Source organism: Cervus elaphus, chromosome 21 (assembly GCF_910594005.1).
Source record: "Cervus elaphus chromosome 21, mCerEla1.1, whole genome shotgun sequence".
NCBI classification, from domain to species: domain Eukaryota; kingdom Metazoa; phylum Chordata; class Mammalia; order Artiodactyla; family Cervidae; genus Cervus; species Cervus elaphus.
In genome coordinates, this window is record NC_057835.1 from 62,720,878 (window position 1) to 62,747,795 (window position 26,918).

Genomic DNA, 26,918 nt, shown 5'->3' on the forward strand with positions numbered 1-26,918 from the left:
AATCGTGTGTTTTTGGTGTATCAAGCACTATACCTGGTATGGGGCCATAATTATTATCACGTGGCACACAGTATTTTATCTACGTGTGTTATATAAATCCTCACAACACACCCTCAAAAAGATGTTATTTCCTCTGCAAGGCTCCACCACTTGCCTCAGGACTCAAAGCTGTTAGATGCCATGTTAGGATGTCTCATGCACCTGAAGCTTTTCCTGGCTGGCTGGCTGCAGCCCCTTGTTTCACACGCCATCCTATCACTAATTTATCTATTAAAACAGAGGGAGACATTCTCTGGATAAAAAATAAAACCTAAAAAGTGAACAAATTTTCGGCCATCTGCCTGGCAATGTTATGTAAAGGGCTATTTGGATCAGAAAGGGCAATGTTATCCACCCCTTTTCCTTTTAACATGAAGTTCTATATGGAGAAGGTCTAGCTAAGAAATTAAAACTGCAACGCTCACTCTGGCAACGAGTGCTTAGCTCTCTGCTGGATTAAAATCTGGGTGATCCGTTGTCTGATTGTGTCAGAATCTTCTCATTGTTCCATGTTTCTAAAAGAATGAAGTATACACCTCTTCTGATGCTGGCTTTTATGGTCTTCCATGGGGGATGGTTTTAGGGAACAATCTGAAGTAATTTGTGTGTGTTAGTCGTTCAGTCGTGTTCGACTCTTTGCAAACCCATGGACAATAGCCCTCTAGGCTCCTCTGTTCATGGAGTTCTCCAGGCAAGAATACTGGAGTAGGTTGCCATTTCCTTCTCCAGGGGATCTCCCCGACCCAGGGATTGAACCCAGGTCTCCTGCATTGCAGGGGAGATGCTTTACTGTCTGAGCTACTAGGGAAGCCTCATTCTAATCAACTTGCCAGAGATTCAAAATTAAGCCAAAAACAAACCTGGTTTTAGTCTACTATATGGCTCATATTCATGTTCCAAGGCACAAACAACCATTTTAAAAATTCTGTGTACTGCACTGCTATCCAAGTGAAAAGCAAGAGGACCTATAACGAGGCTTTTGGTGGACTTTTCCTGAACTGTTCTCCAATCTTCACTCTTCCCTGAAGAAAAGTCTTGTTGATTTGCAGAACTGCAGAGATGGTTTAGGAACTCACAGCAAGGGAGCCTGGGAAATACAACCCAGCTGAGAGAACCACCTGCCCCTTCAAGGAGACCCAAACAAATTTCTTCACTTTGTCTATATACTACTTGACCAAAACCCTGTTGATCAAACAAAAAACTTAGGAATCACACTGATTTCCCCCTTCTCTTCATTTCCTACAACCAGTTCCTGAGCAAATCTTAATGTTTCTATTTCTGAAATGTTCTCAGCATCCATTCACTTCTACCCATCTTCAAAACCATTCCTCTGCTCCTTGCATCTCTCTCCAGGGCTGCTGCAGGGCTTCCTGAATGGTCCCTGCTTCCATTTCTGCCTCCTTCCAATCCATTCTCCTGTTAACTCCTGTCTTCTTTTCAGCATTCATCACCGTCTTAAGTTATTGTGATCATTTCTTTATGTCATCATTGTCTGTTTTCTCTATTAGAACACCAGCTCCACAAGGGAAAAGGCCAAGTCTGTTTTATTCCTCACTGTATCTCAACTTTGAACACATTGAAGCTTCTTGAGAAATTCCTATGGAGTAAATGAAAGAGGAAGTGAATACAGAATTTTAAAAATTAAATCATGTTCGGAGTTTGCCTACTCAGAAAATTTTCCTAAGATTGATTTCCCAGAATGGTGGGACCTTGTATATTTTGATGACTCCTGAAAAGAACATGAAAACAATACACTGGAAATACAATTTGGACCAGGGGTTGCAAACACAAATGTCTCGGAGCTCAAGCAGGTAACAAATGGGGAAGCTGCAATGTGTTGGCCACAGTGAGTGGTGGGGACCCTCACAAGCTGGAGACCCCCAACTTCAGTTAACACAACCGTATCAACTCCAGCTGACTGTATGTGAGTGACAATAAGGACCCAGGGATGAAAGATCTTCCAAGTTTTCAAAGAAGATAGAAAGTTAGTATATTATTTAGAATTAGGTTTGGCTGGGAATAATGACCTGCGATGTCCATCAAGTCTTTCCCTTCCAAGTCCATCTCCTAGCCATGCTAGACCTTCCAGCTGGGAAATCCCTCCTGTGATAAGGGTAGGAAAACCACTGGATCTGCAGGCAAACTTCCTCACTTGAATCCTTGTTCTGCCACGTACTGGCTGAACAGACCATAAATACTTTTTAAACTGTAAATGGGAACAGTGTTCCCCTTACCTGTTTCACGAGGATTTGGGGAGGACCCTCGGGTATCACTTATGTAAAAGCCCATTGTTTATTTATTTTAAAATATAATTTATTTATTTGGCTGGGCTGTCTCTTCCTTGCTGCGTGGGGGCTTTCTCTAGCTGTGGAAAGCAGGGGCCACTCTCTAGTTGCGGCGCGAGGGCTTCTCATTGCAGAGGCTTCTCTTATTGCACCGCACGAGATCTAGAGTGTTCAGACTTCCGTAGTTGTGGCACGTGGGCTCAGGAGTTGGGCTGCCAGGCTTGGTTGCTCCAAGGCATGTGGGATCTTCCCGGATCAGGGATTGAACCCAGGTCTCCTGCACTGGCAGGCGGATTCTTTACCACCGAGCCACCAGGGAAGCCCCAAGCCCTTTGTTTAAAAGAAACAAGATAACTAAGCAGCTATGTACACAAATTTAGGATTCTAGTAAAGATTCTCTGTAACAGTCCATGTGTTTGAAATCCATGACTTTATTGACACAAACTTTGCAATAGAAAGTGTTACAGTAATAGGACAGTAAGAATCTTCCTGAATCACAGATGCCTGAAAAAGTTGCCAGATGCATTTCCAGTAACAAGGTTTAACTTCTGGTCTTGGGTGAGATCCAGATTGTTCTGGAGCCAGAAAGATCATGTAATGCCCTTCATTCCCCTCTCCCCCAGAAGTGGAAACAGTTTCTAGATAAACCAGAGACACCCTCTCAAGTTAATAAATTCCAAACAAGGTACAATAGTTAAGTGACGCAAAAAACAAGGTTGCAAAGAGGAAGGGGGCTTAGCTGGCGACTGGCAGGGTGACTGGTGCAGGAGCACCTTGCACAGAAACACAGCGCATCAGCCCTTGAATTTGCAAGGTCGATGAACACCAAGCTTTGGCAGTGGGTGGACAAACGCCAAGCTTTGGCAGTGGGTGGACGAACGCCAAGCTTTGGCAGTGGGTGGACGAACGCCAAGCTTTGGCAGTGGGTGGCTCCTGCTGAGTAATGCCAGAGGGGACGCCAGAGTCACAGGTTTTGCTTTATTATTATTTCTAAAAGTTTCAGAACCTGAAGTTCTCTAAAAGCCCTTTCTCAAAGAATCACAAAATGATAAAGACTTGGGAAAACTGTAGTTTTGTGAATGATGGAGTCTTGTAGAGTGATCAGAAGGAAGCCCAGATCTGGAGTTTGGGAGAAACCTAGCTTGACCATAAAAGTGAGGTTATATATTTCACAGAGCAATTCACACCACATATATCTCAGTGTCTAAACCAGCCTCCTACTTATTAAGTTCACTGTCAGATTCAGGATATACAACCGCGACTTCGTGCGTGTGTGCTAAGTCACTTCAGTTGTGTCTGACTCTTTGTGACCCTATGGACCACAGCCTACCAGGCTCCTCTGTCCATGGGATTCTCCAGGATAGAATACTGGAGTGGGTTGCCATTTTTTTTTTCTCCAGGAGCTCTTCCCCACCCAGGGATTGAACCCGTGTCTCTTCATCTTCTGCATTGGCAAGTGGGTTCTTTACCACTAGCGCCACCTGGGAAGGCCACAGCAGTGACTGGCCAGACTCTAAATCTCTCAGCATCTGCCTTACACAGCGTTGTCATTTAATGTTTAGTGAATAAATATACAATCCACTGAAGGAAGGAAGGACACTGCCTGCTTGTGTTTGAGGAATAACATAGCTGGCAGGTAAGGAGGCCAAGGATCTGAATTTTTAGCCAGCTCGTGTCAATTCTCTGGACTATGTTAGATAAACATACACCATCAGACTGCACATTTCTGCTAAACACGGAGTTTATTGGTATCATTCAGTACAACTTTAGTCCTGCCTTTCCCAACCTCAGGCATGTTGACAGTCCTTTAAAAATCAGGCTACATTATTTTGGAGGAAAATACATCCACTTAACATGTTTAAAGAAATGCTAGAAAATTTTATTCCTATCAAAAAAAAAATTTTTTTATTTACCCCCTCAGCTACTTGACTTCTAACAGAGTACATGTTGATCTAAAGCGCATGTGACTTCACACCAACCAGGTACTAACTTCCTAAAAGGATTTCTTTGCAGATACCAAATGACACAATCCTGAGCTATGCAAAGAGGCCTAAGGGAAGCCAAAAGGTCCCAGATTTTCTCCCTCTTGTGAGCCCACTCTTTGATTGGGCCAAAGGTCTTACTGGGGGGAAAAATACTCAAAAAAACAAGCTAAGTGAAAAACTGGAAAAATGCAACATCTGCAGAGCCCTGAGGGCATCTGAAGTGACCAAAATTGTAACATTGTTGTTCAGAGGCTGATGTGGACCCCGGCCTGGGGGGATGCTGAAGACAGGTGAGAGAGAAATGGGTGTGACTGTATCACCCAGGCCTCCTGGGGACACGCTGGCTGTTGGTGGGGTTGGTTCATATAAAATTGGATCTGAATCTGTCTCATGCTGAGCTAAGGAAACAAGATAACAGTTTTCCTGTTTCTTGATTCCTCATTCAAGAAAGTTGGGTGAAAGCCAGCTTTTAAGTAAGCTTTGTGATAGTAGTATTTTTAAAAAAGGAAGAATGAAGGAATAAGTTGGCCTTAAGCAGGGCATACTACCGTGGCCAGGAGAGCACAGAACTGACTCAGCCGGAAACCCACCCCTCCTACTTTTCTGTTCCCTAAACTGGCCCGTGGCTTTTGCTCACCATTTTTCTATCAGACCACACTGCAGGAGTTACAAGAGGCAAACTGAACACATATTTGTGGTTTATTACCCTATGGGAATACTGTGCCAGTGCATTTATGTGATATACAGGAGGCTGAGAATGTCTCAACAGGCGAAGACAGCATCCCAAAGCCCTTGGCCGTGCTCCCACACAGCAAGGGCAACCTCTCCTTCAAGGTTCCTTGACGATATCCAGGATGTGAAGGGTACGAAGGAAGTCCCTCTGCCCTTCAGCTGGTGGAACACTCTGCTAGTTGATGCAGTTCTTTGTGATTCTTCGACTTCTGTCCACCTGTCGGATGCTGTCTGCGACATTAATGGTGACTTCTTTTGCAGACGTCCGCTTAGTGTCCCTTTTAGCCTGTTAAAAAGTTTAATGCAGTGAATTGAGTTACTAGGAAATATCCAAAGGTCCTCATACTGGCATTAATCTCTTGAAGTTGTTACACACACACACATACACACATAGGCAGGAAGAATAACTCATAAGGACACGTGCACATATATTCCTTTTCATAGGCTGCTCTGTTGAATCTCTTTTACCACCCTAGTGCAGAGCTTGGCATAAGAGATGCTTGGCAAAGCAGTGTTGAAGGAATGAATGAAACAATTAGCAAAGGTCCATCAAAGGGCAATGTGAGAGATTTTGCAGTTGGCTTTGGTGGAATAGCTATGGGTTTGAGCTTTGGAGTCAGACAGACTTTGGTTTGAGCACTGACTTTATAATTTCACTGTAGACAAGTTTTTTCCTAACCTCTCTAACCCTTAGATGAGTTTCCTCATCTGTAAGATGGAAGATAATAATAGTACCTAACTCATAAGGTGATTATAAGCACTAACTAAGGTAATGAATATAAGATACAATGCCTGTCACTAACCAAAATGAGAAAAGAAAAAAAAAAAAAAAAGACCTGGTAAGAATTATAAGTAGAAAATAGGATAAATTATCCACTTCTTTTTTTCTTCAATTGTTTAATTAAATGAAAGATTCTTTAAATTCCATCAGCTCAGTTCAGTCACTCAGTCGTGTCTGACTCTTTGCAATCCCATGAACTGCAGCATGCCAGGCCTCCCTGTCCATCACCAACTCCCAGAGTTTACTCAAACTCATGTCCATTGAGTCGGTGATACCATCCAACCATCTCATCCTCTGTCATCCCCTTCTCCTCCTGTCCTCAATCTTCCCAGCATCAAGGTCTTTTCAAATGAGTCAGCTCTTTGCATCAGGTGGCCAAAGTATTGGAGTTTCAGCTTCAGCATCAGTCCATCAGACCCAGGACTGATCTCCTTTAGGATGCTCTGGTTGGATCTCCTCGCTGTCCAAGGAGCTCATTTTCGAAAGTTTCATACACATGATTTCATATAATCCTACAATAATCATTTTTCCCCCAAAACCCTATTATTGCCCCCCTTCCTCATTACCTGTCTGCACTGGTAACCACAAGTGTGTTCTCTAAATCTGTAGATTATCCACTTCTAAGCGAAGACACACCAATGATGAAAATCCAGAATTCATATTAAATACTAAGGCACTGACTAAATTGTAGATTCCTAAAGCATATGTGCACAATCCTCACATTTCCCCTCAAGAGAAGACAATCTTAACCAGTCGGGGGTCTGGGGGAGGGTAATTCTGTGCCTATTCTTCTTAGTGATCACCTGCGTCAAGTGAGCAACAGACTGGCCTCCCAAGTCGTCACCATGTTGGACAGAGATGTGTGTGCCCCCACCCCCCACGCCAGGGAGACCCTCTGCCCAGCTGCAGAGAGTGCAGCCATCAAACAGCCTCCAGCTGTCTCTTCAGGGAGGCCTCAGCTGCAGAAAGTCCCCTCACCCCAGGCCCTCCTTCCCTGAGGTGGCCCAACGAGAGGGTGCCGCAGGGGTATAAACGCCTAGCTATCTGACCCAAAGCAGGCCAGCCCTGACCAGCCATTTAGCTCCAGGGCTCCTCGTGGGGTGGGGTCGTGGAAGCTGTGGTCAGAGCCGCACGGTGGCTCCACTTCCTCTGCCCCACTCCTGCTTCCAGCCCCCTCTCCTGCAGCGCTGACTTCCCAAAGAACATCCCATAGGATGACATCTCAGAGCTGGTTTCCTGGAAAACAAGTCTCAGATGTGTGAGAGCATCTCTCACGGCATGAGCATCTCCCCATTCTGGGTGTGAGTCTAGTGTAGATAGAAGCCTCTTTTTCATACAACATGGTCCCTGAACATAAGCCAATGATTTCATTTGCAGTGCATCCTGAGAAGTGGTGGCCTGTTGCCTCACTGGATAATAACTGCCCTGTTGTATTTAAACAGATGAAATGCAGGTTTCTAACAGATGCTTACTCCTTGGAAGAAAAGTTATGACCAACCCAGACAGCATATTAAAAAGCAGAGACATTACTTTGCCAACAAAGGTCCGTCTAGTCAAAGTTATGGTTTTTCCAGTAGTTGTGTATGGATGTGAGAGTTGGAGTATAAAGAAAGCTGAGCGCCAAAGAATTGATGCTTTTGAACTGTGGTGTTGGAAAAGACTATTGAGAGTCCCTTGGGCTACAAGGAGATCCAACCAGTCCATCCTAAAGGAAATCAGTCCTGAATGTTCACTGGAAGGCCTGATGTTGAAGCTTAAATTCCAATACTTTGGCCACCTAATGCGAAGAACTGACTCATTTGAAAAGACCCTGATGCTGGGAAAGATTGAAGGCAGGAGGAGAAGGGGACGACAGGATGAAATGGTTGGATGGCATCACCGACTCGATGGACATGAGTTTGAGTGGACTCCAGGAGTTGGTGATGGACAGGGAGGCATGGAGTGCTGCGATTCATGGGGTCGCAAAGAGTCAGACACGACTGAGTGACTGAACTGAACTGAACACGTTGCATAAATCCTGTGTAGTGGCTGCTGGCGATGCTGCTCTCAGATGCTCTCTACTTGGCTGGTGCCTCCATCCCTCAACTGTTTTGAGTTCTGGCTGCTAATCACTCAGAGCTGCACCCTTCTTTTGAGAATTGCCCTCATCTGACTGGAGCCACCTCACCCAGAAATACCAAACAGGTTATACCTGAATTTCTAGAGGTAGCCCAAAGCTAATGCCTGATTATGGGGAATATAAAGACTGACCCTTTTGCCTCAAGGGGGTATAAATCCAGGATGCCATTCACACTCTGGAGCTCCCTGAGGGGCCAGGCTGAGGCTGCAACCACAACTCTTCAGCTGAGCTCAGTATTTGCAGAACTTGGTCCTCTGCCCCACCCTGCATCCCACCACCTTCAGGGTTTCACCTGAGACTATGCTTTTTACTCACAGTAAAGATTATGCTTTACTTGCACAAGAATCCTCATGTCAAGCTCTGCTTCCAGGGAACCTGACCTAAGATAATACTTCATGGGTAATTTGAGGGATGCTTACCGATCCTTTTGACTATATGCAACTTAAGCCTTATTCATTGATTTCATGAGACAGGATATCATTGTTTTCCTCATCAAGTTCCCAGCACCTAGCATAGTCTGAGACATAGAAGACCTTCAATTTAACTTTGGTTGAATAAATGGGTGAATGAATGAATAAGCACCACATATCTGAGAATGTACCCTTTCTTTAATGATCAGTAGTCAGTACTGTCTAAGAATTTAGTCTTGTACTTGGGGCTTCCCTGGTGGCTCAGATGGTAAAGAATTTGCCTGCAATGCAGGAGACCCAGGTTTGATCCCTGGGTTGGGAAGATCCCCTGGAGAGGGGAATGGCTACCCAGTCCAGTATTCTTGCCTGGAGAATTCCATGGACAGAAGAGCCTGGTGGGCTACAGCCCATGGGGTCGCAAAGAGTCAGATACAATTGAGCGACTAATGCTTTCACTTTTTACTTAGCTCCTCCAAGCCTGAATTGGCACTATGGCCTAGCAGTGACTTTTATGTGTTTATTTTTTCCCTAAAACCAGAAAACCCATACAGTCCCACAACCATTTTTGTTTCCAAAATATAACGGTAGTGATTATGAGGCTGATTCCATCTGATTTCCATTTTGGGTGTTATTGCATAAAAGCTTAGAGGACTGCGGCATGGAGGAGAGACACAGAGGCCTTATTTGAAATGAGCCAAGTGGAGGGCGGCATTCCCATCAAACCAGTAGGCAGTAAGAGAGCTTTCCAGAATGGAAATGTAAACTTTCTGAACTGTAGAACTGCTTTTCTTTAGAGTTATTGGCAAGGTTTCACAAAGTTATTAAAAATTCTACACAGAAAGTGCTCTTGCTCCATGGTTCAGCCTGCCTTCGTAAGTTTAAAAAAATCCAAGCAAACATTTAATAGTTGGATGATCGTTAGTTTTTCAGCCTGTTTAAGAGCTAAAGGCTACAAAACAGTCATTCCCCGAAAAACTGCAGAATATGTATGGTTTGCATCTCAAGTACACTGGAGCAATTAAAAAAAATATTATTTGGTTGTGCTGAGTCTTCTGTCTTTGTGGTGGCACATGGAATCTTAACAGCAGCAGTTGAGGCAGGTGGGATCTAGTTCCCTGACTAGGGATTGAACCTGCCGCCTGCATTGGGAGCCCTAAGTCCCAGCCTCTGGACAACCAGGGAAGTCCATGGGGTAATTTCTTAAATCTGTGGATCAAAAGCCTGACAATGAAGATGTTCAAAGGACAAGCTTTGGGGGCCAGATAGACCTGGATTTGGCATGAGGCTTTGCTGTTAGTTGGCTTAAGAGACTGGCAGGCTACAGTCCACAGGGTCACAAAAGAGTTGGACATGGCTTAGCAACTAAACAACAAGCTGTACAAGACATTGCTTTAACCTCTGAATCTTAGCTCCCTTATCTGAAAGGGGGAATAATGCCTGTTTCTTAGTGGTTTTTGTGAGGAGGGTTTGGGAGAGAATTAAGCATGTCACTAAGCATTAATAGGGTGATCAACTTCTCCTGGCTTGCCCAAGACCATTCCATCTTCACACAAAATCCCACATTCTGGGAACCACCTCAGGCCCCTACAAACCAGGGCAGTTAGTCGCTGCAGTTACACAGCTTTGACATTATTTCCATTCACAAAATGATGTCAGTCAAACATATCAAATTCAAATCTTTCTTGTTACTGAAACCATGACTGTTGGTGAAAATGAAAGTCACTCAGTTGTGTCCGACTCTTTGCGACCCCATATACAGTCCATGGAATTCTCCAGGCCAGAACACTGTTGGTGGGGCTACTTCTAAATACAACAATAATAAGAACTCTACAAGATCTGTCTTTGAATAAAGAACAAACTGGAGTTCTGTATTCTAATGACGGGCACAGACAATTCCAAGCCATAAACAAATCCACTTTCAAATAATTACAGTGTATTTAATATGACAAATGAAACAATTAGAACAACAGTGCATTGACTTAAAACAGGAAAGAGAAACTTACGAGTCTGAGACCTTCCAGAGGCAACCACCCTTCTTATAGCGGCACAATTATCTAGGAGGCTGGCCATTTCTTAAATGTAGTTACAACTTGGAAACCTCAGATTTGAAGCCCAAATGAGAGGGACAAAGAAGATGAATGAGAAAGAGAACCAAAAGGCCAGAGAATTTGTCTAGAAGTTCCAAGAAGTAAGCTGGTTTGCCCTCTTCTGAGAAGAGCTATATATATAGTTACAACTCTTGTGCCTCTGGGACCATGGCATTTTGTATGACGCAGATATTTCCCCCTCTGATGTGGTTTTTAGCCATCTGAGGCTTTTAATTTAACAGCCAACTCTCTTTATTCAATGACAGGAAAGCAAAATGTGTCCCTATTGCAATTACTGGCTTAAAAAAGGAAATCTTACGGTCCCCAACTCAATGCTGAGAGAAGCCTATTTGGCACCTTTTCCTTCTGTGGCTGTCTGTTAATTCAATCCTTCCACTTTTAAAATTCTTGCCTTGTGAGTTTTATCACCACTGGCTTTTGTCAAAGGCCACACTCTCATTTCTCGCCCAGTTTTACAGCTTTTCTATTTTTCCCTCGCCTCGCTTTAATTTCCGCAGGTTTAGAATCATAGATTTTAGTCCTCTTGATACTGCCTGTTTAATTAATAGTAACTTACTGGCTGCCATTTCTCAAGGGTAACCAGACTGACTGTGACAACTTCCTGGCAGATGGACATGTTTCTTTCTGGGGTTTAAAAGTCAATGAGCCAGCTCATTCTCATGGAAGGAGGCCTGGACTCAAGAGGGCAGCTAAGTCTCCTCAGCCTTTTCTCACTTTTCTCCCAAATGGAAATGGTGATGTTCTTTGCTTTAATTTGACTCCACGAATACACCTAACACAGGGCTGTACTGACCTTTTCACAGTTCCTTGTTGACAATGAAGAAAAACAAGGCTTCCTGAGATCAAAATGTTTTTTGGAAATGTATTTATTTATTGATGACTGTGCTGGGTCTTCACTGCTGTGCATGAGCTTTCTCTAGTTGCAGTGAGCAGGGCCTGCTTTTTGCTGTGGTGCACCGGCTTCTCATTGCACTGGCTTCCCTAGTTGCAGAGCACAGACTTAGTTGCTATGCAGCCTGTGGGATCTTAGTTCCCCAACCAGGGATCTAACCGGTGTCCCCTGCATTGGCAGGCGGACACTTAACCACGGGACCACTAGTCCTTAAGATCATGATTTATCTGACACCAGTGTTCTATGTAACTAGTATTTTTTATAAATTATACAAATGATATGTAATTATGGTAAAAGAAATTCACAGAGTAGGGAAGGGCACAATGACAAGCCACACTTGCTCCCATGCTGGGGCCACACCACGCTTTCCCCAGAGGTGATCACAGCTAATCATTTCTTAGGGAGCATTGAAGGGATTTTCTAAGCAGACACAGTATGGGGCTGTCTCATTTCCTCTCCTGGTACTCTGGACTTTCTTCTTGGCCTTTAACCAGAGATTGGGTTATCTATTTATCTTCTTGTTTATATGCTTATTTTTACATCTTCATTAGATTAAAACTTCAAGGGGGTAGGGACCCAGTCTGGTCTTCCCAGCATCTAATTTAGTGCCTATCACATAACAGACACCTGACAATCTGATGAAGGACATAAGTGTAAAGATACATCTTCAGATGAGAAAGAAAGAGAAAAAAAATCCCTGGGAGGAGAACCTGTTTGCATTGCCCTGCCTAAATGTTCTAGAACTTTCCTACAGGATTTCAATCATGCTCATTATTAATTGTTCCTTTTGACCATCCCTGAGAGACGGACAGGAATGCAGCTGTGTTCTCTTTTTCTGAGGAGGCAGCTGAAGTCACTCAGGCTAAAGCAATTTGCCCAAAGTCAGCGTCATCAGGTAAAGAATCTGCCTATAATGCAGAAAGCCCTGGGTTTGATCCCTGGGTTGGGAAGATCCCCTGGAGAAGGGAATGGCTATGCACTCCAGTATTCTTGCATGGAGAATTTCATGGACAGAGGACCTTGGCAGGCTACAGTCCCTGGGGTGGCAAAAAGTTGGACACAACTGAGTGACTTTCACTTTCTTTCACAATGTCAACAGGGGTGGTGAGTTGAACTAAAGACAGTAGGAGGGTGGATGTGGGCTTTGGGTCTCACATATAGATTCCTGCAATCGCCAGCACTCACACTAAATTCTCCACCATTTTGCTTCAGGAAACGGGAAGGAAGATCGTAGGGTTTGGAGGCAGACAGACCCGGATTTGAATGCCAACACAGCCAGATACTCCCTATGCCATGCTGGCCTTACCTTTCCAAGCCTGTTTTCCCAGCTGGGGAATGAATGATGTTACTGACCACTTATCACTGTGAGGGTTAAAGATGATGCCATGTATATATACAGGGGGTCTGGTTCACAGTAGACACGGAAATGCTGGTTCTTCCTCTCCGCCTTCCCAAAAGATGAAAGCTTGAGCCTTGACAGCTACAACGCAAGACTTTTTCCTTCTTTTCCGTCACGCCCCGTTAAAAGGAGACACACAATAACAGACTTCTAGCCGTTCCCCCAATTCCAGGAATTTATTTGCTGCTGCTTCACTGGCATTAATGTGAGCTTGTTCAGGAAACATTTGATCTCAGCAACTCCACCGAGAGCCAGGATACTAGCCTCCAAAGGCAAGAGTCAGACCATGCCTCGGGCAAAACTCTCAATATGTTATGTTATGTTAGTTTCTCATTCGTGTCCTACTCTCTGCAACCCCAGGGACTGTAGCCTGCCAGGCTCCTTGTGTCCATGGAGTTCTCCAGGCAAGAATACTGGAGTGGGTTGCCATTTCCTTCTCCAGGGTGGCATTAACACGAGGTTGTTCAGGAAACATTTGATCTCAGCAACTCCACCAAGGGCCAGGATACTAGCCTCCAAAGGCAGGGGTCAGACCATGCCTTGGGCAAAATTCTCAAGAGCTCCCCAAACCTAAAGCAAATCCTACACAGAACACAGCCACTTGCGCTAGTTCAGGCTAACTAAGTCTAGGGGTTTTTATTTATCAGGTATCTGGTGCCAAAAGGAGTTGTTGCTTTTCAACTTAAACCTCAGATAGATCAAATGCTAGGAGGGCAGTAGAACCTGCTTTAGAAAAGCAGTTGGCTCCAAGGGAACAGTCATCAATCATATGATGGTGGCACGGGGGGTGGGGTGAGTTGGGAGTGGACCCGTGGGAAATCTTTCTCATCTTAATGAAGTCCCAGGCCGACCGCATTCATCAACAATTGGTGAGTTAACATACCATATTCTCTTTCTGACTTACTTCACTCCGTATAACAGGCTTGAGACGTTGCTATATAGCACAGGGAACCCAGCCAGGCACTCTGATGATCTAGAGGGGTGGGGTGAGGGGAGCAGAGGGAGGCGATATATGTGTAATCGTGTTGTTGTAGGACAAAAACCATCACAATGTTGTAAAGTGATTTTCCTCCAATTGAAAAATCAATTAAAACACCAGTCAGTGAGTACATGCTAGGTGCACACTCCTGAAGCAGGCTCAGGGGACAATGGAAGAATACAAAGGAGAATAAGAAGGTCTCTGCCCTGCTGCTAAGTCACTTCAGTCGTGTCCGACTCTGTGCGACCCCATAGATGGCAGCCCACCAGGCTCCTCCGTCCCTGGGATTCTCCAGGCAAGAACACTGGAGTGGGCTGCCATTTCTTTCTCCAATGCATGCATGCATGCTAAGTCGCTTCATTCGTGTCTGACTTTGTGCAACCCCATGGACAGCAGTCCACCAGGCTCCACCGTCCACAGGTTCCTCCAGGCAAGAATACTGGAGTGGGTTGCCATTTCCTTCTCCATCTCTGCCCCGAGAGTCTTCTAATCAAATTGGTTTTTCTGCAGACCCTTAGGTGAACAGCGAGTCTTGCAATTCTTCATCTACATAAGGTAGCAGCTAATATATACATGCAATTGTGGAAATCACCACACACACACACACACACACACACACACACACACACACAGACCCCACCCCTAAACTGCTACATTGCTTCCTTTTTCCAGGCTCAAACTAGAACATGCATCAAAGGAGGCCCCTTCTACGGGGTCTTCCTCTCTTGTTGTCCTAAATGTGCCTTTTCTCTCTCTCTCTCTCTCCTTTTTACATCATGTTTTTGTTTCTCTAAGAGAAACTCAAATTTCCTTTCCAAACTCTCCTCATGGATCTGATATTACCGCCACCAGGAGAAATTCTGGGTTGGTTTCATCCTCCTTTTGGGATTACGCCTGCCCCTCTGGTCACATCCACATCTCTGAGGTGTCACCTACCTTTCCTGGACCGTGCCAAGCCTTGCTGACAATTGGAACTGAAGAGAGGAGGGGGCTGGGAGCAAGGAAGGGAGGGGCTGCTTAGTCGAGAACCAGCGCAGGCATCGGCTAGTTTGTTTGGCAAGGTCTGGCCACTCTGCCAATAATAATAAAGCATCCCAAAGGGATGAAGCTTCTGAGGATGTGAAGGCTCCACTGGGAGGCCGGCCACAGATCAGAGTTTCATGTGCCCAGAGCTACATCCATATTCACTTCTCTACCTTAGCTGAATACTTGAGGAAACAGCTCTGGAGGAGGAAAACAGGAGTCCTCAGCCTGAAGAAACAGGTTGGAGAGTCATGTCTGGAGGTGGCCCCGAGTTCCTGAGCAATTCATTAGCAGGAGAGAACAAGCAGCTACAGAGCTTCCCTTTGTGCTGTCTGCTGGGCTCAGGGAAGGGGTGGGGAGGAGACAGTCCATGATTTATCAGCCACTCTTCAGTCAAAAAGGTCCCAAGTGACTGGAGCAAATCAAGGTTTAATAGAGAAAGAAAGAGCACCCCACTGAGACAGTTCCAACTCATGAAACATCACTTTTGTCACATTCTTTCTGCCAGTTATCACCTATTAACACCAGGCATGAGACAGAGGCCAGAGAGAACTGAAAGAAAGATGTGGTTGGTCTGATGGGGCGTGGATTGGAGCAGGGCTCCGAATTCGAGGTGCTGCTGCTCAGAGGCGTCAGCTGCCCCCATCACCCTTCAGAAAGTGATCTGAACTGTGGGATTACGTCTACATTAAATCGAGTAGGGAGGAGAAGGGGACGACAGAGGATGAGACGGTTGGATGGCATCACCGACTCAATGGACATGAGTTTGCGTAAGCTCTGGGAGTTGGTGATGGACAGGGAGGCCTGGCGTGCTGCAGTTCATGGGGTCACAAAGAGTCGGACACGACTGAGCGACTGAACTGAGCTGAACTACCATCCCCTACCAGTGACCTTTCATTTCCTTCACAGCACCATTTCGAATACGTAAGGCTTTGTTCATTTACCCTGTATTATCTGCCTGCCCAGGCTCAGTGCCATTAAAAGCAGCAGCTGCCTCTTCTACTCCTGGACCCTTGGCATCAGAACAGTGCCTGGCACCCAGACAGCACTCAGTGGGTGAGCATCAGATGAATGAATCCAAAACGTTCTTACACGACCCAACAAGGAAATTTTCCACACCGGGTGAGGATTGCCTTTAATCCACAGATGGTCTGTCAATCTGAACAGGAACACTGAGCAGACATGGGCATGATGATGCACGCTTCATGAACAGGTTCTTCTGGAGAAGGGGAGCTTTAAAAAAGTGCCCAAGAACCATTAGCTGGTGGCCTGATGATGTCCAGGGGAATGCTGTGAAGTACTAGGTGATCTTGGGGAGCCAAAGGCAATCGGAACAGGCCAGTGGATACTGCCTGAGCCAGACACAGAAAATGCAGGAAGCTCTAGCCTGGAATAGGAGACACGCCAGGAAGAGACAGTGTGTCCAAAGCCCTAAATGGAATAGGAAGAAAATTGTTTTCTCTTTAATTAAAAGATTTATTTTTTTGTGTATTTTTTGGCTTTGCTGGGTCTTTGTTACTATGTGTGGGCTTTCTCCAGTTACAGCAGCTCAGTCATTGAGGCACACAAGCTTTAAGTTGCTCTCTAGCACGTGGGATCTTCCAGGACCAGGGATCGAACTGGTGTCCCTTGCATTGGCAGGCAGATTCTTAACCAGGGAAGACCAATCCTTTTTTTTTTAAAGCAGATTCTAGGCATCTGAGCCCTGTGTTAACAGAAGCTTCAATCAGAGGTGGGCCTGTCTTGTAAGCTGACCCCTTTGGTAGAAATCTTTGCCCTTGAAGAAGTCAGGACCCCTGGTAGCCCAGGAGGTCTCAGGACAGGAAGACCGCTGATGCACTTCAGCAATTGTCTGAAGGCTTAAAACTGAAGCTATCTGCTCCTTGATCTTATTTTGGAAATACTTAGTACACACCATTGTTCACTGAATCTGAAAACAAAAGCTGTGTGTTGGGCTTATCAGTGTGCGCCATCTCTTCCCCGGTGCCGGGTCGGTCACATTGGTCAGGTGTGTGGTCCTCACTCCCAGCGACACAGTTTTCAGTGAGGCTGGAGCCTCGGGAGGGCGGGCTCTACCCGGCCCCCTTTTAATTCCCACACAGTGGGGAGAGCTTTCCTGAAGCACCCGAGGCTCCATTCTTATCTGTACACTGGAGACAACAGTATCCACACTCTGAGGATCAATGATATGACGAAGTGCTTAGACCCCAGGCTGCATGTAGAAGACTAAGAAAGATGGGATGAAGCACACCTTACTGGCCTTACATTCTTATGGTCCCTAACGGGAACTCATCGGCAGCCAGTTAGCATGCTAAGTGATATAACCACTTTGGAAAACTGTGTCAGTATCTATTAAAGTCAAATATGTACCCGTCCTATGAGCCAGGAATTCTACTTCTGGGTACATACCCCAGAGAAGGGAATGTCTACCAAAGCACACAAGCATGTTAACAGTTGGGACTTCCCCGGGGGTCCAGTGGTTAAAACTCCCAGCTCCCAGTGCAGGGCACACAGGTTCAATCCCCACACGATGTGGCCAAAAAGGAAAAAAGAATACAAAAAAGACTAAATATATGTGTATATATATAACATTCACATTAAGCAACCATATTCTAATAAAAATTAATTAAAGAAAACAATGTTAACAGCTGTGTTGTTCACAACAGCCCTAAACTAGGAACAGCCCAAATGTCCTTAAACTGTGGTGTATTCATTTAATGGAATACACATGGCAGTGGAGATGAGGAAATTTTTGCAACTCACAACACCATGGATGATTCCCACTAACATAATGCCGAACAAAAACAGCTGGACCCGAAAGAGCACATACTATATGATTCCATTTATAAAAGTCAAAAATAGACAAAACTGATATCTAATGATAGAAGTCAGAGAGTGCTTATCTTGTGGAGGCGGATGGTGACTGGTGCATCCAAGTCCCTATGGTGAGGGGCACACGGGATATCTGGAGTAACAGACACTGTTCTCTGTCTCCTTACAGATGATGGTTACATGTGTGTCGCCTTATCAAAATGCATCGAACTTAGGACTGACTTGTACATTTTTCTATATGTATGCTGTATGTACTAGATTGCTAATCCTTTGCTGTCCATCCACTGCAGACAGACTCCACTTCCTTGTCTTGCTGATGTTGGGTTTGTCCGTGTTACCAATAGGAGGTCAGATGGTCTGATGGGAGCAGTGACATGAAATGGGTTTGCCCTCCTGGGTTTCCCACAGCCATAATATACCTCAGCGAGCTGATGCTCTTTTAGCCTGATTCCCAGAGTTATACACACAGAACAGACTAAGCTAGACTTGGAGTCTGAAGTCAGGTCTAGCTATTCAAGTTGTGGTTGATAGCGAGGAGAAAGACTGCTGTTTTAAGCCCCTGAATGTTGATTTGCTTTGTCATGCAGCATTATTGTGGCAATAGCGGACTAATACATTATTCTTCAACAAAAAAAGGACTTTGAGATCTCTCTGCTCTACTTTCTTATAGTCACTTGTTTCAATCTAATGTTACTGACTCAAATGTTCCAGGCTCAGAAGGTGAGGGTGCGGTGCGGGAAGCAGGCTGGGGAGCAAAAGTAAGGGCCTGCCCTAGAGCATGACAGCTTCTGGGCATCGTTCTGTGGGACCCAGACTGCCTTGAGAGATGGCAATGATGCTTGGGCCTCTAGAAGGTCCGCTTATGCACGAAGAAAGCAGACCACACAGGACCCCAGGAAGGGTCCTCAAATCTACCCCCCACCCATGACCCTCTATGCATCTGAAGAACTACCATCAGCGTCTGCTTTCACGGGGTTATGGTGCTGGGTGTCTAACCAGCCCCTGTTAAAGTGAATCCTTACTGCCTTTCTCACTGCACTTCTCAGTTCCCAAAGAGCAGGCCCATCTGTTCTCTCATTTTGCTATCATTTCCGTTGTGTGGATAAGGAACCTGAGACTCTGGGAGACTGAGTGATTTCTGCAAAGCACTTAGTCCAGGAGTATTGGAGCTAAATTTGCAACAGGTTTTCTGGCCAGAGCTTAGAGAGGCAACTCACTGATGTGGGCCAGAATTCTATCATTAGAGAATCCAGTCGGATCTTCAGACATACAGTAGATGGCACTGGGCAGAGGGACAGGAGCGGTGAGTTTTGAGAGAGGAGACGGGACAGACAGGTACTGAGTGAGCAGGTAAGCAGGGGACTTTGAAGTGGGTTATGGGGGATGACGAGGGAGTGAGGAGGGGCGGGGAGGGGGGGCGGGAAGGCTGCAGACCCCCGTGATGGTCTGCTAAGGAGCAGTCCAGGAGCAGCAGGAGGAGTCCTTCCCAAGAATGGCTCTGAGGGAAAAGAAAGAGTCAGAAAGGATGCCAGCTAGGTCCAGGTCTGCAGCCCCACTCCATCTCCAATAGCAACAGTGTGGGGCCATGCCGTCACCACATCCTACAACAGGAGCCCCCCTGGAGACCCTCCTGCTGCCCGCCTGGCAGGAGGGTGAGATAAGACACCAGGCTTGTCTCCTACACACTGGGCTCTGGTCTCGTTCCCTGCCAAGCCCTGTGACGGCCGACTGCCTGGCCTGAGACTAGCTCCTGCAACCAGTACGGTCCTCACTATCAAGATGCGACAGCAAAGGAGACCCTTGAACAAAGCTGTATTTAAACAAACACACACTTCCTCTAGAGCGCAAATATCAAGGACCCATTTCCGCCGATTCAACCAAACACACCAGCCCTCAAGGCAGGGGGTGGGAGGTGGGGCCGTGCTGTTTTCTTTGCAAAGATTTTCACACGGGTGGGTGGAGAATTTCCTTTGGCAAGGTGAGCCATCACGGCCGCTTCTGTGGGCGCAGCCTCAGCTTGGCTCTGCCTGAAAGCAAGCTTCTCCCCCCTGACTCGGGTCCCGTCTGTTCTGTGGCCCTGACCTACCTCTGTGGTCCGGAGGCCGTTCTGTTTCTGGGCCAGGGGGCCTGAGCTGAGGCTCTGAGGGTTTGGGCACTGGGTGCCACAGCTCATCTTCTTCTCTGGGTTGGATGTTCCACTCGGGGCTGTCGATCGGGGCACGCCGTTGGAGGTCATGCCATCTTCCAGCACACCTGCGGGGAGGGAAACAGGGCCTGGGACTAGAGTCTTGCCCATGGCAGTTGCTGCAAACAACCCCCAAGACAGCAGAAATGAAGAAATAAATGTCACCCAGAAATCCCGTCGTGCAGAGCTACATTTTCCATAAGAACATGCGTCGGTTTTTTTTTTTTCCTCTTCTTTTTTTAAAAAAAAATTTAAAAATAATTTTTGACTGCATGGCACGCCATGTGCAGTCTTATTTCCTTGACCAGGGATCGAACCTGTAACCCCTGTGTTGAAAGCACATAGTCTTAACCACCAGACAAGCCCCTGTTTTTACAAAAATAAGACTTTAAAATAATTTTGTAACCTCAAATTTTTACTTCATAATATATCAATGACATTTTTCCACACCCTTAAGTATTCTATCATTATTTTTCATACACTTTGTCTGGTCTGTCACTGTATGGATGTGTCACTATTTAACTACTGCCCTTTAATTGGATATTTATTTTTACCTTTTCATATCAAATGTTACAGTGATGAAAGTTAGTGGGGCCAAAGTTTTATTCTTAATTATCTCATAGGATAAATTCCTCAAGGTGGGATTAACGTGTTGAAGGTAACACACTGTTTTTTACATAATTCCATGTCAAGGTGTTGGACTGAGTATGTGGTTCCTCCCAGGGAAGGCCAAGAAATGACAGAATGAAGTTTAAATATGGCCTCAGTAAGAAGCAAGAGGGTGGAATTCCCTGGTGGTCCAGCGGCTAGGACTCCAAGCTTTCACTGCTGAGGGCAAGGGTTCAATCCCTGGTCAGTCAGGGAACTAGGATCCCACAAGTTGGGTGGCAAGGCCAAAAAAGGGAAAAAGAAAAGAAAAGCAAGAGGATGACCACAGAGAGGAATTCATGGATAAACAGTATTTAATTGAAAGGACAAAAGGTGGTCCAGGGAGCACTGGGGGTGGGGGTGGCAAGTGGGAGCCAGGAAGACAGCAGCGGCTGTGATGGCCACAGGGAGGCCAAGGACAGCCAGGCAGGTTAGTCATTCCATGCCCAAAAGGCCAGTCAGCAATGACAGAGCGGTCTGTGGCGGGAGGACATTGTGATATAAAAAGAAATATACGTTTGGTCTCGGTCCCCAGTTCCCGGCATAGAGTTCCTAAAACCCTTGTCATTTCCTGAGTAAGAACGGGTGACAGCGGCACCTTCTGTGACAACATTTTGTATTTGCTCACACTTCATGACGCAGAGCTCCCGAATCCCTTGGAATTTCATGTGTGACAGGAAAGAGAGGAGCACTATTTGTTATAAGGAGGCAACTCCTGGTGGCCCCCTAGGTGGCCCCCTTCAGGGTGAGGGCTGGTTGCCAGGAAGACCTGACGTTGAGTAGGAGCTTGGAGCTTTCAGCTCCACCTTCCAACCTCTGGGGAGGGGAGAGGGATTGGAGACTTGAGTTAGGAATTGACGATGCCTACATGATCAAACCTCCCTAAACATCCCTATGTGACAGTGTTTGGGGGAGCTTCCAGGTTGGTGAAAGCATACAGGTGCTGGGAGGGTGGCATACCCCAACTCCACAGCTCAGACGCTCCTGTGCTTAGAACTCTTTCAGACCTTGCCCGGTGTACCTCTTTATCCCCCTGTTTCTTTGGATCATCCATAATATCCTTTACAAATAAAATGTAAACATAAGATATATTACTTATATGCCCACTAGCTAATTGTGTGTATGTGTTTGTATTTAAATTTTTGAGTCATTTGCCTGTCTTACTTTTGGGGTGTTAGCCAAGGTTTGCTTTCAAACTTAAGGAAAATAAACAAAATCCTTTCCCAGAGTGTTGAGAAATCTGGCACGAGGCAGGCATCAGAAGCCGTGTATCTGATACACTAACAGAGGGAGGGGCAGAGCTTATGAGCTGCAGTCTCCGTGCAGCTAAGGCAGGGATCTGAAGGACGCACATGTCCACGTGCCACCCACCCGCCCTGCAAAGTGCTAGAAGGCTCTTGACCATGACCATGGACAGAAATCCAAATTCAAAACACTATAAGTCAAAATGGAAGATGCCTGGTCCAAAGTTTCCTGACTGGCAGGCACTCTGGATAAGTTCCAGATGTGTCGAGAAATGGCTGGATTCCTTCAGCTGGGCTCACCCCAAATTTTTGTGCTCCTCTTCCTCCACCAGCTGGCAGCCTGACCCCCTTCTCTTCCCATCCTCCTTCCATCCTGCATCAGCAGTGCTTCAAATGCATATGCACAGACACCCCAGCATACATATTCAATTTCCATCCCCACTGCCCCCTGCAAACAGCTGCCCCTTGGCCTAGGGAAATGCAAACCAGCAGAATGACTTAGGTGATGAGGCCCATGAAGACCCTAGACGCAGGTCTGTGTGATTTGGATGGGTAATTCCAGGATCCTGGCACAGAAGAGTCTGAAGCAGAATTTCTCATCATGGTTCACTGTTGTTACTGGTCTGCTGTGGGATAAATATAAGAACTGAACACAAGCATTTGGAAATGTACGGATGGACCATAAAGAAGGCTGAGCATGGAAGCACTGATGCTTTCAAATTGTGGTGCTGGAGAAGACTCTTGATAGTCCCTTGGACTGCAAGGAGATGAAACCAGTCAATCCTAAAGGAAATCAACCCTGAATATTCATTGGAAGGACTGACACTGAAGCTGAAGCTCCAATACTTTGGCCACTTGATGTGTAAAGCCGACTCACGGGAAAAGATCCTGATGCTAGAAAAGATTGAGGGCAGGAGGAGAAGGGGATGACAGAGGAAGAGATGGTTGGATGGCATCACTGACTCAGCGTACATGAACTTGAGCAAGTTCCGGGAGATAGTGAGGGACAGGGGAGCCTGGCATGATGCAGTCCATGGGGTCTCAAAGAGTTGGACACAACTGAGTGACTGAACAACAACAAAAAATGACAATCTGACATCACTGGAACATCCAAGGGTGAACTTGTCCGACTGAACTTGTCTGGTTGAAGAGGGTATAGACCAGTTTCAGTGCTGTCAAACTCATGACGTGAGTCACAAGTGCTGGGAGCTGGGTGTTAATCATGCACATAGGACCATTTATTTGTCTGTGATGAACTGGGGAACAAAAAAAGCAACTGGCCAAGAGCAGAGAGTGGAGAACATAGAAGCAGAGAGGCAACAGGAAGGGGGACCGAGCACAAGTCAGAGCTCCAAGTCCCTGGCACATGTTCCACTGTTCCATGGTATTTCACTTACAAAACACAAATTTAGACAAAGCTATAAAGGATTTCAAGATGGCACCTGCAGGGCATTAAATCCTAAGCACAGTCCCCTTCTGAGCCTGGCAGGCCCTGTGGGGCTTCACTGGTGGCACACCCAGGAAGCCAGTCCTGACAACATACAAGACAGATCGAGGCAGAGCTGCTCTGGCTGAAGTACATAAGGTCAGTCCTTCCCTTGCAGCAGCCCATTGACTCCCTGGGCATCTCTGTTGAGCCTCAGGATTCCTAGAAATGCAATTCATTTGGTCTAGTGTTTTCAGTTTTCATTGGTGGCTGAACAAAAGTTAGAGCTCTTTCCTAATCCTCAGTCTAGGGACTTCCTCAATGGTTAAATGAGAAGAATAATTCCTACTTCCTGGGCTGTTGTGAGGGTTAAACAAGACAACATATATTAAGGTTCTAATATGTTCAGCATGTGGGCTTCCCAGGTGGCTCAGAGGGTAAAGAATCTGCCTGCAATGCTGGAGATGCAGGCAGATGTGAGTTTTGATTCCCAGGTCGGGAAGATTCCCTGGAGGAGGGCATAGCAACCCATTCCAGTATTTTTTTTTTTTCCTGGAGAATCCCCATGGACAGAGGAGCCTGGTGGGCTACAGTCCACAAGGTCGCAAAGAGTCGGACACAACTGAAGTGATTGAGCATTCATGTCACTTTGCACTTCTTATTATTTAAGGTCCAACACCAGCTGCCTTGTCTCCTCAGGTCCCCCCCGCCCCCACCTCTTAGCCATATTAATTACATCCTTGATCTATGAGTCACACAAGCAGGGTCTATGAAGAGCTCAATGACTGGCCTACAGAGCCTGATGCATGTGTGCATGCTCAGTCGCTCAGTCGTGTCCGACTCTTTGCGACACCATGGACTCTAGCCCACCAGGCTCCTCTGCCCATGGAATTTTCCAGACAAGAATACTGGAGTGGGTTGCCACTTCCTACTCCAGGGGATCTTCAACCCAGGGATTAAACCCGTGTCTCCTTCACAGGCTGGCAGATTCTTTACCACCAAGCCATCTGGGAAGCCCATACTGAACCTGATAAACAAGAAAAGCCCTGGTCATAAGCAGTGAACCAGGGCCTAGCTTGGGGCCTGGCATTGCCAGTGAGCAGAACCATCTCCTCAGTGTGGTCAAGAGGTCGCTGCAGGGGGTCAGGAATATGGGGTCATTTACTGTTACTTCTGCCTACAATTAATCAGATGGTTTTACTGCATGGATTTAATTTGACTTGTTTAGTTCCAAAAATAAGATGACTCAATATCAGGAAACCTGTTAACTATAAAAGTGCACAAGGGAAAAAGAATTTTTACCTTATCATGCAGAGATAACAAGGAGGTAATGTCCTTCTGACAGATGCTATTGGTGCCTCCACCCAGGCTGACTTATCCAACCCCAGCTGTGGTGCATTCTGGTGGCTAATAGGTCATGCCTACATGCTTCTCCTAAGGCCTGTCCTTGGCCAAAGGAGGTCCCTTCACTGGAAGAGGTTTGGTTGATTATGTCAGGTATAGCTCATGGCCAATAAAAAGTGTGTAGGGGGTTGTGTATAAGAGCCCAGTGCCCTTGCCTCTGAGCAGGATAATTTCTACAAAACAACTTTTCTCCAAAGTAACTCAGGGGATGAAGCTGGGGCTAGACTCATCCTGAAACTAACACATCTTGGCCCAGTTCCCTCCCCTCGGTCATCCTGCTTCCCTTGCTCCCTTCTTCACATGGTTTTCCTCTCAGGAGTATCTCCAGGAGTCACTGGCATAAAATCCCCATCTCGGGCTCTGCTTCTAGAGAACCAAACCTAAGACAGCACATATACCCTGCATATTTGATATATTTTTTCTGCCTCATCACATTGACCCTCCCCTCGTCTTGTCCTGCTCCAGGTCCTAGAACTCTGACTTGAAAAGTGCCATATTAACAAGCTCCCTTGCCCACTGGCTTCTAGTTGGGTTTGCCAATTGGCATCACTAGCTATTGAGGTGGGGTCTCTGCAGTAGCATATTGAGGTAGGATCTTTATTTTCCTAGCTCCCTTCCAGTAGAGTTTCCATGGGTGCCCTGTGTCCTCTACACACTTCTACACCAGAAAAGGGTATAGAATCAAGAAAAGCCAGAGAGACTGTGCCATAGGAGGCTCCTGATGACTTCAAGGGGAGCTCAGAGGAGTGATGGTAAGAGAGAACAGATGGTAAGCTGTTGAGTAGGGAGTTAAAGATGCTCGATCAGTCAGAGAGCATGGCTGCAAGCAATAAAAATTGACGCCAGTGAATTAAAGTAGAAAAGTGATTCATTTAAATAATCCGAGAAGAGCACAGAATATCTGGAAGGGCTGGAGACTGAGACACAGGCTGTCAATCAAGGAACAATGCCCCAAATCTTTCTATGGAGCTTGTCCTACCAGCCCTTGGACCCTGGAAACTCACCTTGGCATTGCTGCCACAGTTACACTGAAAAACTATTGTCATTTTTCGGAAATTCAAGTTAACTGGGTGTCCTGAATTTTATCTGGCAACCCTTGGGGTGCCAAGTGACCCAGACTGGGGGTACACTGTTGTGAAAGTTGCATTGTACTAGATCCCGAGCTTCATCTGTATCCCTACTCCAGGCCAGCACTCTCCTACCTGGGACCTGGGGGAGTGAACCTTATTTTGTAGGAAAAGAAACTGAAGTTTAACTCTGGTTCTGTATATTTCCAAAGCTGGTGGTCTCAGCAAGCATTCACATTACCTTTGAGGAAAAACTCCCAAGGAGGCAGTTCTCAAATTTTAGTGTTTGTGAGAGCCACCTAAGCGAAAGTGAAAGTCACTCAGTTGTGTACTTGGCTCTTTGTGACCCCATGGACTATACACTCCATGGAATTCTCCAGGCTGGAATACTGGAGTGGGTAGCCTTTCCCTTCTCCAGGGGATCTTCCCAACCCAGGGATCGAACCCAGGTCTCCCGTATTGCAGGCGGATTCTTTACCAGCTGAGCCACAAGGGAAGCCCAGGAGAGCCACCTAAAGTCCCTGTTAAAATACAGGTCCTTACATCCACTCCCCAGAACTTCTGATTCATTGGGGGCTCAGGAATATACATTTTAACAAGTTCTTTCCATCCTTCCCCACCTCCAGTGATTCTAAGGCAAGGAATTCTAAAGACTACACTTCTAAGCTCCTGGCATAGAGATCAACATTCCTACTAGTTTTGAAGATTTGCTGAAAAATGTCTACCTCCATTTCTTTCCACAGTGAATTCTGTAGCAGTAAATTGAGGGACATTTGTGTGCCCCTGGGGTACGTCCTTTTTGGACACCCTTCACAAAATGTTCATTCCATCCAGAAGACAAGCCAAATCACTGACTCTGCCAGAAGAGGGGAAACAGCTGTGTCCAAAGCTGGATGACAAATTGCAACCCAGGACTTCTTGCCAGTTTCTTACTATTTTTGGAAATGGAACTAGGAGAGGGGCAGAGAGTAGAAGTTAAAAAAGAAAGCCGGAAACTGTGTGGGGAGCAGGACAAAGGGCCATTTCTCTTTAACTCTTGTTGAAGGTGATCACAGATTTCAGTCACTGAAACCACCTGCAAGTCATTCCCTCAACACTCAAAATCCAAAATGTTGAGTCATTAGCAGTCTCTTGGGGAAGAATCTTCTAAAGTCACATCAGATAAAATTCTGGCTCATCAAACACTATCTGGGCTCAGGCTCTGAATACGTGGCTGATGATAAGCCTATCTGAACTGAGTTGTAAGTTAAATAAACTCCAACTACCCAGCCACTTACTGAGAATTTGTTTCCTCAGTTTTTCAAAATGAACTAGAATGGGAAGGTGTCTGTCATTTCTTCATGCTGGTGGGTAATTTCTG

General features: G+C 46.0%; 1 protein-coding gene across 1 annotated transcript in view; it reads right to left on the reverse strand.

The window, feature by feature from the left end:
* Positions 1-4,047: 4,047 nt before the first annotated feature.
* Positions 4,048-26,918, reverse strand: part of BAALC (BAALC binder of MAP3K1 and KLF4) — an 84,922-nt gene continuing 62,051 nt past the window's right edge. The window contains exons 2-3 of the mRNA XM_043880312.1: positions 19,671-19,837; positions 4,048-5,327 (exon numbers count right to left, since the gene is read on the reverse strand). Of these exons, the coding sequence (XP_043736247.1) occupies positions 5,217-5,327; positions 19,671-19,837 (278 nt within the window). The 3' untranslated portion in view covers positions 4,048-5,216. The remainder of the gene's footprint in view (positions 5,328-19,670; positions 19,838-26,918) is intronic.